Raw genomic sequence first — 14,457 nt, forward strand, 5'->3', positions numbered from 1 at the left:
AAAGCCTCTGCTGAAAGCTTTATATCATCATCTTAATCTTTCTCCTCACTTTTTCTTTCTTGTTAATTCATTTTTACTAGGCCTTTATTTACTTACTATAATATTGTTTTGTTTCTTGTACCTAAGGCATCCACAATGGTTTCCCATATGGAAAAAATGTTGGACCTTGATTTTAATGTAATAAGGATCAAGTTGTGCCATGTCTTATAAGGGCACTTCTTGTTTGCCTGTAGTGAGAATGTCTGTTCTGTACAATTTCAAGTCTTTTTTTTTTTTTTTTCTTCTTCTGCATGTGTAGGTCAATATTACTGAGCTTCTTTCTTTGGGAAAAATAGTAACGGTTGAGAACCTCAGATGAAGGGGTCATAGAAGCGTAAAGCACTATTTATAGCAAATGTCTATTTCTTAGTTTTTGCTGAAAGCAGAACACTACCACTATCTTTAGAAATGGAAACAAATTCCTGCTCTGTTTCAAGAAATCAGTGAAAATCTCCCCCATTGACTGCATGTTTGTACTTTCATCATTACTGAGTCTTCTACACCTGCTCAGCAGCTCGTTCCACTAATACTCTGTCCAAAGTTTGGTTTTCCGTTCTGCCTTTTCACTTTCATCATCTCGAGTGCAATATTCATGTATGCTTTTTTGACTCCCTGCAGATTCCATATTTAGAGCTTTCTCCTCTTCCTTGCTGTCATCTCTATTCTTCTCTATAAAGCCATCAAGTACCAGCATATTTCTCATGCAGGTCTTAGGCCAGTGACTGCTGTGTAGTTTTTGGACCAGAAGAGTGTTCTGTATGTATGAAATAGTTACAAGACAATTTCACTACCCTTCCTTTTCCATTAGTGGTTTTTTGCTTCCTTGTGTATACAGAACTATGGGGAGCTATAGCTTTTGGCCAGCAGATCTTCCTCTGCTGGCTACTAACGTCTTGTACGTTTGTCTTTGCAAAGAGTTCAGTTAAGTTTCCTGAAACTCATGTACATCTTCATTACTCCTCTCTTGCCTCCAAATCCTGCCTGTTTACTACATTATTACCTAGTTACATTGCCATGTCTAAATGTGAAACATTTTCTAGATCTTCTGTATTAAAAAATAAATTAAATGGGATTATACCCCATTATGGAGGATTACCTACCCTCTTTCTTATCTTTCATTAGATTCCAGAAAATTACAGTCTGTCTCTTTGTTACTGCCATGTGTTGGGTTAATTCTCTGTGCAGAGAATATTTTACGTATGCTCACTATTACAGTAGGATATTATTTACCAACCTTAATTTTGTTTATACTACAGCACACTTGAAAGTAAATATGCAACTTTTAAAAGCATATAGGAATCCTCCAGTGAGCAGTAATTTTAACTAAGTTACAAATGCTCAAGAAGTCCAGTCACACATTAAAGAGATGACAGAAATATCTTGCTGGACTCAGATACAGCCACATACTAAACTACCGTTTGTTTCAGGGGTCTCATGAGAGGGCATCTGCTGATGCCTGTACAGGGTTTGTGTAGGATTTTGTTTCAAAAGCTGGTCACAGTTTTGCCATCTGTCTTATTCGCATCTCCGGCAGGCAGAACTCAAGATAACATTAGTGTAAAGGTTTCCAGCCTGTTAGAAATGCAAGTTTTTTCGCTTCTTTCCCATTTTACCTTTTTCACTCCTCTTGCCTGCACATGGTCAAAGAGCCAGACGAGGACTTCATGTTTTTCTGCAGCATTGTGCTTCCTGAAAGCGGACCCTGAGGCACTTGAGCTCTGCTGGACTCTAACCCCAATCACGTGCGCAAAACCAGTTCTGTTTAATTGCCCCAGGCACCCACCTTTTTTCTTTACTTACTTTTGAATTCATTCCCATATTGGAAATAGTATGCACTTAATTTAAGAATGTATTATTACTGAAATCAATTTTTGTATAAAAAGAACATTGCTAAAACTAAAAGCCAGAGAAAAATCAGATTCTTTGTTTCAATTCCTCTTTCCAACATTTGATGAGCATCTCGCATCTAGCAGTCACCGGAGTCAGGCTCTGTAAGAACGGAATAGGACAAAGATTTCAGAGAACGCTTACTAGGAAACCAATTCCCTAATGTGTCAGTATAAGACTGATAGTTTTTTGAGCACATTAGCGCTCAGCCTTCATGACAACCTACCATCAATTTGTTAGTCTCTCCAGACCCAAACCATAGTATTGTTCCACCACTTAGTTTTTTCCCTGGGAAGCTAGCACAGCTAAAAATGGATTACTGGCCATTCTTGAAGGAAGTTTTCCATCTTGTTTGTTAAGTGGATGATGCTAAAAAAAACTTGAATCAACTATTTGTGAGCTCTTAAATGCAGTGAAAGCAAATATACTCCCACGTACACATTCATTTTTCATGATCAGAGAAATACAACAACCTGTGGTATACGACGTGCACGAGTTCTATTCAGAGGAAAGGAAGGCAATTCTCTAACAACAGGTACGTAATTAGTAAAAGACTGTACAGTGGTATATTCTGAGAAAGAAATATTTCATAGTGGATAAATCTTCGGGATTAGCGTGAGTAACAGCTAAATTCCTCAGTTATAGTGGAGTAGAGAAAGAGCTCACCACATCCGTGATAGAACATAGAATATAGTTTGTTTCATCGTGTAAGGATAAGAATTTGATGCAGTAGTTGCAAGGGAAATATACAATTCCCTAAATACTAATATTAAGTGGTCGTTCCCTCTTTCTGTCAATACTCTACAGATTATTGCTTCTTGGTCTCACCAGAAGTCCAATTTAGAAGTCACTGGGGTTTCTTAAAATTTATGTTTTTTACTCACTGGAAGTTTAAGCCTAAAAGTTTCTAAGCAGTTCTTCATATTTTGGTGAGCTAAAATAAGATAAATGCATGATTTGATGTTTTTGGGGAAACGGATGATATTGTTTCTTTGTTTTATCCAAAACTTTTAGAGTCTTAAAGGACACTGCACAGTGCTGTAAATTTTAGACAATTTTTTTTTCAGATTAAACTCTTATATGAAGGAACTGCGCCCATCTCCATGTTCTTTCCCTCCTACATACACAATATAACATAGGCATACTTCTGTGAATGAATGGGGTTCAAAAAGCCCAGCACTTGTCTTGTGTGTTTTACGCAAGAATCAAGTAATTTATACATTGAACCAGGTAATTAGTGCAATGTCTCGTAAAATCAGAATTCAGTTTTATTGGAGATCATTAGCTATTAATGTAATAAATTTAAGAAATTACTACAGTTGTGGCAATTTGGATCTACAGACAAAACTCTAGACTCAGTCTACGTATGCTTAAATGTATTTAATTTCCATTACTTATTTTGATATGTGGTATCTGCATTCTATTACATCAAGTGAATCAGAAGTAACTCCATGAATGACAAGTGAATTACTGTTTATTACAAAGTTTATGGCCTGTAATGTGTGTGGGTATATGAGTACTGGAATGAAGTGAAATGAAAGTCCTATATATAGATGTAAAAGTATTTAATATTCTAACACAGAGTTGTCATGCAGTGAGAAAGCATAGCTTTCAGAAATCTGTACCATTGTTTCAAAGAGAAGTATTAAAAATTCAAAACCAGATATTCATTTATGGATCAATAAATAGCAGCCATATAGTTTTATGGCTATGTTTAATCTCACATATGTAAAATCTTCAGTGATATATGACTACTATTTATATGCATTTTAAGAGTTCTACTATAAGAATGCTTAGCGTCCTTCCCTTGGGAGCCACACAGTTAAAAGGAAAATGAACATGAGAGCTTGGAAGAACAAATACATCCAAAGATGAAAAAATAATTTATAAGTAACAAGTCATAGAGAAATCATACATACTGATCAGGTATAACATCAGGATTTTTATAAGCTCGAGGCTGTGCTGTAAGCCGTGCGGGCCAGTTGGGTCTCACAGGCTGTTAAAAACCACTCAAGAATTCTCCCCCACCCGTTGCTTCTGCCCTCCGTTCCAGTGCTACACTGCTCCTGCTTCAGGAGGCATTCCTGCCTCTTGCTTGGAACACACCGTGCGTTCATAACCTGCCTCTGAAACCTCTGCTTTCAGAAACGACCGTTGCTGTTTGGGCAGAACAGCCGTGCATATGATGTTGGCTGAATCTCATTCTGTTTTAAAGGAACAGCAAGGAGAAATAAGGCTTAGCAACATGGTAATATGTCAGTCTGACCTCTGGTCTCTAATAACTTTTCCATCAAATTACTGACTTTGCTCTTTTGGAAAATGCCTGTTTCATAACCTTATCCCTGTCTGCTCTGCAAGGAACCAACTCGTGTTCCTGCAGTGGTTTCTTTGCAAGAGAGGAGATGTGTTTCCTTAAGGGCGAGTTCAGCTTCCAACCTTGGGAAGATGGAGTTTCTATTCTCTGGCAGAGATGGATGGTTGGTTTGATTCAATATCATAATTCTTGTTTTTATAACATTTATTTATGATACGCTCACATGGGGTGTCATGTTCTGGTTTTGACACATCTATTTATATAACAGTTTCAAGTTCAAAGATGTCATGGTTCTCTTTACAAATGAGGAAAGTGAAGCACTTTTAGATTATGTGAATGACACAGAATGTCTGTATAAGACCTGTAATGAAAGTGTAAAAGTCCTTAACTTCCAGGTCTGTGCTGCATTCACTGGGTATTTAAGCTATAGAAAATGTCCCCTTACCATTCAAACTATGTGGATTAATATAGAACTTGTTTTAGATATTGCGTCATTTATATTATTAATTAACCCTAGTATTATTTTTTTCTGTGAGGTATATTGTCTCTTGGAGCATAGCACGTAGCATAAGTTTTCCTCCTTCTGACCTTTTAAAGAAGCTGTACCGAATAAAGAGGGAGAAAATGTTGAAGAATGCAAGCCATTAAAACTCTGCAGTTTTCAATTTGTCTCTATTAAAAATACGCATACATTTTTAATTAGAATAAATGTTGACCTATAAAGAAGACAAGAAACCTTCCAACTTAAAACAAACAAGCAAGAATAAGTAACTTGCCTCTCCTTGCATCTACTAAATTTCACGTTTGATAGATTATCCTTCAGATTCCAGATATGTTAAATCCTTCAGAGTCTAACAATCAAAATACATACTGACAATGCTTCTGTTGTGGAAGTGGGGAAAGATGACCTTGTGTTTTAAGCGAAAGATGAGATATGGGACTGATTAATTTATTTAGAAAAATATTTTACAAAAGTTTTTGAACTAAAATTATTTTTTTCAGTATATTTTCTAGTGACAATGATCTGAACTCTGTTGAAGTTTTTTGCAATAACAGTGATTAGATTCCCTCCTGTCCCTCTTTATTTTAACAAAAAATGTTATTTTGTAAGTATTTGCTTTGATTTTTCTTAACTTTTGCCAGTTTGTTTTTCTTTTAAATAGTCTATAAGAATTTTTTAAAAACTGAACTATGCAAAAAAAGTGTATCACTTTTAAGGGGGAATGAATATTCCTTTCTTATCTCCCCAATACTTCATCTCCTCATCTGTTGAGTGTGGATGTGAATATCTAACTCATTGGTTGCCGTGACACTAAATTATTTGTCTGGAAAGTTTAAAGATCCTTGTATTTTAAGCCCTATGGATATATAATTAAGAGCATAAGGAACAGCATCAGGACCTGAGCTATGGCTCATACCCAGTTTTGATGAATAATATATGTGTAATGAAAAGAGAATGGTTGGAGTAATCACTAAATTAACTCTGACTTTTCTGGGAAGAGCATCACAGATTCTGGAGCTTCCTTGCCCTTCGGCCCCAGGAAGAGGCGGAGCAGATCCGGGCTCTTTGCTGCAGCGGAGGGCAGTTCTTCTGGCCAGGCTGCGGGTTGTGAACCCAGCCCCTGGAATGGATTTGCACCCAACTTTTCTATAAAAAGGAGGGTGAATATGCTAACACCTGACACAGATAGATGAATCCCATAATACTGTTGACTCAACAGAGACCGTACGTTTTGTGAAAAAATACGTAAGCCCCAATATCGTCAAATAAAAGAGAGAATTTCATGCTCTCTGTTCCCCACTGATATATGTTTGGCTGTCATCTTATTTCATAGTTCAGGCAATTGAAACACTGTTTAAATGTGTATCATAAACCTATAGATGAGAACATTTCCCTGCTGGATTTAAACCATTACCCCCAAAGGTGTTAAAGAAACCCTGCTGTGTGTCACTTTTTAAGATCAAGGGGCATTTTTTATGTTAATGCCTGGAAAAGGCAGATGAACGCTAACAGCTGCTTATCCACAGGCTGGTGAATTGAATAGGGAAATACTTCTGTTCTGGAAGTCAGATCTCCAGAGAAAAATGATAAATTGCGAGCATCTATAAGTAAGAATGATAGTCTCTAAGGATAGTTGAGCAAGGCTGATAATATAAAATATAAAATATGTAAAACATGGAAAATATTTAATACTTCTGTTTCTTTCGCTCAAGAGTTGGAGGGGTTGTGTTAGCAATAGATATGATGCTACTGTGCTCAGGCATGCAGGAGAAATGCAATATATTAATTCTCAAATCAGTAGTTTGTGAAATGCCTTTCTGGTATCCAGGGATTTTCAGGGCTGTTATACTGATAAGGAGTCAAGGGCAGTCTCCTCATGGGCTGGGATGGCTCTCTTGGGAGAAGAAGGGAATAGAGGAAAAGGAACAGCAGATTGAGAGCTGGACAGTTTAGTGTTTCTCCGCCACCAAATGCTGGTGTTTTTTCCAGCTCTTCCGTCGCAAGTATTTAAATCTATCTAGCAGCTCCCTTTCTGAGGTACGGCCTGCCCTCCTGAGCGGTGTAAAACCTCCGTATAAAGGCATTCTGTAGGAAGTCCTGGCGTACAAAGAGAACCTTCCGCTGGATAAACAGATTTTACATAATGGGACAGACAGAAAGAGCAGCTTTCCTTGTAGTCCCCAATAACAATGTCATGGTATGAAAGTGACTGTGAGCAAAATACTTGGGAGGGCAGCAGCAATGTGGAGAAATTTCTAAAATGCCAAGTCTTCTCCACTGTTTGATCGCCCTGATAGAATAACAGCATTGAAATTTTGCTGGCTTTTCAGGCAGGGATCCCAAAGTAAAAGCCTGGAGGAGGGGAAGGTACAGCACCATCAAAGGGCTTAAGATGCACTTGCTATTCAGGTTTTACCATCAGGGCTCAGATCATGCAGAATCAGAGCAATTGGAAGGAACGAAATATGCTCTCTCCTCTTCTGAAGTCTCTCTGAAAGATGGAGACAGCAAACATACCAGGTGAGTCCTGCCAGGTGACTTTCTTGTGAGGCCAGTTTCTTTGCAGGCAGAGGTGTGATTTATTGTTTCATGTATCAGGTTTAGTGAAAAAAGACTGAGAAGCCATAATCAAAAAATATAATTAAAAAATAATATTGTTACCTCTTAACTGGGAACCTAGTTAAACTAAAAGTTCCAGTGGATTTTTTTTTTGGGGGGGGGGGGGGGACCAAAAAACCAAAACAAACAAACAAAAAAACCCCCCAACAACAAACCAAAACCGGTTACAAGCCAGGTATCTCTTTGAGGCAATTCAGTTTTCTTAAAAAAAAAAAAAAAAAAAAGAGGAAAATTTCCTGCTTCCCTGAGTGGAATAGGTCAAAAATAACAAAAGACAGTTTAATCAAAGTGTTCTTTTTTTCAGCTGGACTGCTTAGAAAAGCTCTTTTTTGGACTTTTTCTCAATACCATGTTTCCAGTGCTTATTTAGATGTCTTTCCAGTTTTCAGCTTTGTATCTATGTCTCCGTTGCTGCTGCTCTCTATTAGAGATGTAACTCTGTCAGCCAAGGTCCTAGGCCCTGCATTTGGCTCAGGAAACCCCCCTGGTTCAAATTCTGCAGCTTTGTGCCATATACATGTATTTTAGATGGAACATCTGGATTTTCTTGAGTTATCTAGTTGCCTAAGAACATAATTATTTTCTGCACTTACATTATGTGAAACACATCGCTTCAGTCTACCAGCCTCAAGGAACTGTAACCTCAACCATAACATTTTTATAGCTTGAGAGAATTTTTTAAAACTGAAAACCGGGATTAAGATTGTAAATTCTTACAAAAGAAAGTTGATACTCAGTTACGTGTGGCTTTGTGATTGACGACTGGATCCCACTCAGCTAATCTCAGTTTGCCAGCAAAGTCTTTATGATTAGGAGAATTTTAGGTCCTTTGAGTTTCAGTGATAGGCTCCTTAGAGCTGCTCAGGCTCCACTGGATAATTACTTCATCTCTAGGGCATCACTTTAGGCACAGGAAAATGTGGGATCTTCTTTAAAACAGTTGTTGTACTTTTTGAAAGCTGTTTGTAATCTACATCAGTAAGCAAAACAGCAGAAACAGGAACAAATTATATTTAACGCCTTGCTTGACTCTGGAGGGCAGTTTTATAGTCTACTGTCTGCTGTCTGATTTGCTGAAGAAAGCAAGGGCAGAAGGAGAAAGCTATAACGAGACTTGGTGAGTTTTGACTTGAATTTCTAGTGTGTTTTTCCTTTCAGGTTTGGAACTGTGTGGGGAAGACCTGAGGTTTCTAAATCGAAGTGAAGCCACAAAGCCTCCTGCCAGCAGAGTTAATTTCTCTGGTTGTGCTTAAAATGGTTCCTCTGTTGCATGCACAAACCAGCTTCCTCTGTGAAAGCAGTAGAAAGCTTGGCACAGAAATAACTTACATTGGTTTTGATGGAATAATCATAGGCCACGATTCTTATAGCTCTATTTCACAGTTTTTCTCTAAAGTATTGCTGGCTTTTCCCCAGCCAGAGGCTGCAGAGCCTCCCCATGCAGTTGTCACATGGATGGAGTTTTGGCTGCTCACAGCAGGAAGCTTTCCTGCACCTTGTCACACACAGCTTGCACGTTTGTTCAAAGGCAAATTTTGGTAAAGTTGCTGAAGAATATAAGTAGCACGTAACAATATAGTCCTCACCGGAAAAAAATTGGTAGGGGTGTAGCATGTTCCTCCTGTTGCTCAGTGGGAGAGAAATTCCTGCTTTACTTAGTCTTTGAGCTCTTGATGTAGAGAACTGGAATCCCTTCCAATATTGTCCTTATGGGTCAGCCTGGGCCCTCAACCCAGGTACAGGCGCAAACGTGAAATTATGGGGATGATAAGGGAAAATTAGAGCAGACCTGCCCCACACATTTTGCTGCCTGGAATATATTCTACTCCCTCCCAATTTTCACAGGGTTCAGGTTTTCAATTTGGTAAGAACACTTTTGACTGCTGTTGTAATGACACTTTGAGCCATATATTTTCTCTCTTACATTTCTTCTTTTCACTTTATCATCTCACTTCCTCCATTCTGTTTGACGCTGCCATATCCTTTGATAGTTTTTCCACTGTACTTTTATACTTACTTTCCATTCATTGTGTTTTCCTTTATTGTCTAACAATTTTTTTTTCCTTTCTCATTCTCTCACTCCATTACTATCATCATGCTTTCTCCCTTCCCGCATTCCTGAATTATCTATCTTTGGCCACTTAGGCTTATTATTCCTAATGTTTCTGCTTTTCTTTCTGTTAGTTTTTCTCACAAGATAAACACACCCATGCACATATGTACCGTCGCTTTCTTCTGGCCACAGTCACCCTGCATCCATGCATCCCAATCCCACATGTGATTCTTCCTTCAAAGGGGTCTTTCCTCTAATTCTCACATATTCAGGACCTATTGCTGACTCCAGAGAGGCTTCATTTGTGTGAGTCTACCCAGTGCAATGGGTAAAGCCTAGGGAGCAACTGAAAGTAGAACAGTATCTGTGCCTGGTTTTGCCCCAGAGGTCAAAAAGGCAAGAGCAGAACAAGAACCAGCACATCACCACGCGAGTGATCCAGGCTAAGGATCCCTGAGTGAGACGGCAGCGGTGGCAAAGGATGTTTCCAGCAGCAGGACGGGGAGAACAGTAAGGGAAAGGACTGACTGACTTTGCTCCCGTTGCCTTGCCTGTGGAGGGAGGCTCTTAGTAGTAGCCTAGCAGGTAAATGTCCTCAGTGAGACCCACCAGTAGTTGGATTTGCATGTGTGGCCTTAAGCCTGGAGTGTCCAGCATTAAAGCAATACAAGGTACCGTGGCTTCTTTATGTCAGCAGAGACTCCCTTTGGGAAATATATTGTTTGAAGTATCATTCAACTGTAAAATAATCTAATGCTTGCATAAAGTAAACCTTGTTGATGACTTTTTTAGCACAAGCAGCTATTAATAAAATAGATGTTTTCCTGAAAAGCCTTTCAAACCTTGGGAAAACCCAGAACTCCTTCTGCCTGGAACTGTTGTTCTTGAAACTCTGTTTGTTCAGTCCTTTCTTTCTTTTTTTCTTTCCTGCTTGCTTTCTAGCCAGCGTGTGCACTGAGAAGCAAGGGCTGCTGCTCTGTGGTCGGCGAGGCACAGCACCAGTAAGGCTGGCATTCAGCATGTCCCCTTTCGCCTGAGGGAAATGGGCACGAAAAGTCTGGAGAACTAGAAGTGAGGCAGTGGAGAAAGCCTCCTTTTTCTGTCTGAGCCAGTTGTTTGTGCTGCTGCCAGCTCTGCCCACTGTTCTTCCTGGGGAAGGGGCAAAAGTGCCTCTTTATTTGCGTACAGTGGTACTTCAGGGCTCCGCTGTCACCTGCGTGCAGAGTCATTTGCAAACAGGCTGTATCGCTGGGGAGCAGAAATGTGTTTTTTTTTTATACCCTAAGCAGATTTATAGTCTGGTTTCCTGTCAGATCTTTACATTTTCCTTCTCCGCCCCTCCCAGTCTCTGACACACTTTTTCTTACTTTCTGTGTCGCTCTTTGCTCATTCTGACACCGGTGCATTTGCTTCCTTCATTCCTGATTCTCCCTAAACTTCTGGCACTTTAGGGGCCGGGGGTATTTTGCTCCTTGTGTTTCCTTTCGTTTTCAACAGCTGCAGAGCACAAATAACCCCTCCAAGACTCCTGGGGAGACACTGACAATTGCATGGAGGCGACGTAGAGAGTTTCAGCCTGCAGCAGCTGCAGCAAGACAGCCCGGTCACTCATGAGCACCCAAGGTAAGGAAAGCAGCTGTCAGATCAGCTCTACCTCACTGCTAGGACAGCACTTGACTCTAATCACTACAAGTTCCACTTTCACCTTTTTTGTGTTCATTTCCAAGAGTATGTTTCTTTGAAAACGATTGCATTTGCGCCTTCCTTGCCCTCAACAGGTCTTGTCGTACTTTGCGTGTACGGATGCTTGGAGCTCAGGGTTCAGTGGGGTAAACAGGCAGTAGCTGGAGGTGCAAACATGTTCTTACAGAAAGTGTGCACTGGGGAGGAGAGTTGAAATGGAGATCTGGAGAGGGGAGATGAAAGGAGTGATCATCAGCACTGGTCTCTAGGGAATTTCTGGTTCTACCCATAGTGCATCGTGCCCTAGCCTTTCCTTTAAATCTCTTCTCTGGGGATTTATGCTTTCTGTTGCCTAAAAATAAAATCTTTCTTCTTTGGTTTTTTTTTTCTTTCTCTTTTAATTTGTTCTTCTCACTTCTTTTATTCTTTTCTCAAACCTAATGTAGCTCTTACTATTTTTTCCACCATCTTTTTATGCCTGTTTTTCATCAAGCCTATTTTCAGTGTGACAAATGTTCCCCTTGTTCATTCCTTTCCTTTCCCTCCGCCTTCACTTTCTTGCCTGTGCAATAGACTGTACATCCTCCCCCATGTTCTTAATTTTTCTCTCCTTCCCCTCTGTCAGTTCCTTTTCTTTCTTGTGTTCCCCTTTCCCATTGCTCCTCTAGCTTCTCACACGCACTCCTACTTCCTGCTCCATCCACCTTCTCATGCACACAGCATACATCACTGCCCTGCAAAGTTAATTTTGCACACACGGTGCTGTTGCCTCTCTGCTGGATTGTCCTTGCACACACATGCTGCTTTCCTGTCTGTCCTTTCATCTACATGTGCACAATTTGCATATTTACAGGTTTGGGGATGCATCGCAAAATACAAGACTTGAATACTTGCACAGCTTCCTTCCAATTCTCAGGCTCGTATTTAGTCGTTCACAACAAATAACTGCTATCATCCTGTCTCTCTGTTTCTTTCTGTCTGAAACAGAATTTTCTAACACCTATAACACACCGTAGCTTCCTCTCCACTCACAAATACATCCTGCCCCACTCTGTGTACTCTATCCCTTCTCTATCATCCCACTCCTTCCTAAGTCCTCACCACAACTCTCCACCAGGTTTCTCTATCTGTTTTTATCTTGATGTTGCATTCATATTGGGAGGAACTACTGATGCAGATGGTCTTACTCTGTGCTGTCTTAGCATCCCTGCTGAGTACCTGTAGGGGAACTGGAGGAAGTACTGCAGTCTCTCAGCTCCTCTTTCCTTTGCAGAATATGCAGGCTGCAGCAGCGTGAGAGCTTGGCGATGGGACTGAAGGTAGATGAAAAAAATGAGAGAGCACAATCCAAAATGTCTTTGGGAAACTGTAAAAATAGGTCTAGTTGATCATAAGCCTTTTTACTAAACTTAATAAAGTTTTAAACTTCCTGCTCCACAGCAGGACTTCTGGTCTGATGCTGGAGTAGTTTTTGTCCTGTTCATTCCCATGGGATTTCACATCTCAGAGGTTCTCAACCCTAGTGCTGTAGTGGGAGTAACTTTGCTCCTAGGATCTGGAAACAGCTCATTTCTTTTATACCAGATACACTGGTGAGTCACCAAGACCAGGCAAGGCTAAAAATTGCATCCAAGAACAGTATCTGGTATTATTCCTTGTTTAAGTTTGTAAGCTTTAAACCAGACATGACAAGTAAGTGCATTTCTTTGATGAAGCCTTTCAGCCTCACCTTCTTAAGCAGGACTATTGAGACTGAAGATTTATTTCTAGGGATGTTCTGATGTGGGCTTTTGGGGACGGAATAAGGTTCACTTATTAAACTCAGCTGAATTAATAAGAGAATTATTATGTGGGAGAATTCTCTTAGTGATCTGTTCTGCTCTCTCAAATTGTCCATCTCCTTATGAGTGAAAGGAGCTTAAATTTTATGTTTGCAATTATAATATATCCTTTCTGATTCAGAGCTAGCAAACTGTGGCCTTTGAGCTGCGAGCATTCTCTTCTGAATACAGAAGCAGGTACATTAAAATGTCTTTGTCTTTTGGATCTTTGAAAAGTCCGCGAGCCTGGGACAATAAAATAAGAGATGTTCATTTTATACGTACAGGTCTAATATGACGCTTTCTTGCTCTGTTATAACTCATCTTGTGATGTGAAAAGTACTTGTGTTGCTTTTAGTCATTCTGCAAAACTTGTATGATGATTGTGCTTCGTTTTGGCAGTATTCTGTGCCCCCGTTACTGGTTCTTCTTGTAGGCCTTGATGTCTCCCAGAAATAAATTGGCTGAGAGAGCATCTCTTCTTTCTCTCTCTCTCCCTCCCTCCTTTTTCTTTTTAATCATGATAGTTCACTGTATGTTGAGTTAAAAATGCGCATTGTCAAAGTTGGGTTGTAACAGTTGCAAAGGGACCTGGAGCCAGAAATTTTTGTGTGTGCGTGTCTCTGGTTTCTTGTGCCATGTGTCTGGCGAAGGAGAAATTTCAGCTGGAAAGAGCCTGGAAACCTCCCACCCTACCCAGCCAATTGCTATAGTGAGAGGGCCAGCCCCAGAACAGAAATTCAGAACCACGTGTTTGACTCCCTGTTCTTATGGGAATAGTTACTTCCAATTAGATTTGACTCTGAATTAAGAGAAAAGTAAACTTTCAGCATGGATGAAAAGAGAACCGTCTGACTGCCTGTATCTGTTAAAGGCAATTTGAACCTTCTCTGGAAGGATGCATCCCATACAACTGGGACATGCTGAAGAAATCTGAATGTGATATACCTTGGTTTATATACTGTTGCTTGGTGAAATTTTTAATCAGATACATGGAATGATTGCTCACAGAGGATGAAATTTATAGAGATCCTTATTTCTCCCAATATTATGCCTATATTATGAGAGAGAACAAGCTATCCACTTTTTAGCAGATGTTTCAACTCTCTCTTTGATATTGAAATGCGTGTTTCACGAAATACGAATGTTTTGCTTAGATGTGATCATTAAGGTTGTGTAACTGATGGTGGAATTTGAGCTATGGCAACTTTCTTTGTAAGTTGCCTCCATAGCGATCTGAACTGAAAAGAACAAGGAATATGGGACCAGGTCTTGTGACTTACAAACTGGAGGGTAAAACCATAAGCCTCACCAAGGTTAGTTGTGTTTTGCCACTGATATCAGCAAGAAATTATTTTTGTCTTGGCTGTTTTGTCACTGCTGTCTGTGGGATTTGCATTCTCAGAACACTGTCCGCTTTGCTGAGAATACAGTATCTGCAGTGAATCTGCAATTCCTTTTCAGAACAAATGATGGGGTTTTCTCAGGTGTACATGTAATAAGATTCTCCATCGCCTCCCTTCCCCCAAACTCTCTCTTA

General features: G+C 39.8%; 1 protein-coding gene across 3 annotated transcripts in view; it reads left to right on the forward strand.

Moving 5' to 3' along the window:
- Window positions 1-14,457, forward strand: part of CARD11 (caspase recruitment domain family member 11) — a 114,071-nt gene that overhangs the window by 54,205 nt on the left and 45,409 nt on the right. Inside the window, exons 1-2 of one of the 3 annotated variants that reach the window (XM_054842568.1) lie at window positions 8,460-8,478; window positions 10,912-11,037. The exons of 1 other annotated variant lie outside the window; for it this stretch is intronic. In XM_054842568.1, the coding sequence (XP_054698543.1) occupies window positions 11,025-11,037 (13 nt within the window). In that variant the 5' untranslated portion in view covers window positions 8,460-8,478; window positions 10,912-11,024. Of the gene's footprint in view, window positions 1-8,459; window positions 8,479-10,606; window positions 11,038-14,457 lie in introns of those variants that run through there. One more of the 3 variants, XM_054842567.1, reaches the window with a different exon arrangement.

The sequence above is a fragment of the Grus americana genome, chromosome 15, assembly GCF_028858705.1.
Source record: "Grus americana isolate bGruAme1 chromosome 15, bGruAme1.mat, whole genome shotgun sequence".
NCBI lineage: Eukaryota > Metazoa > Chordata > Aves > Gruiformes > Gruidae > Grus > Grus americana.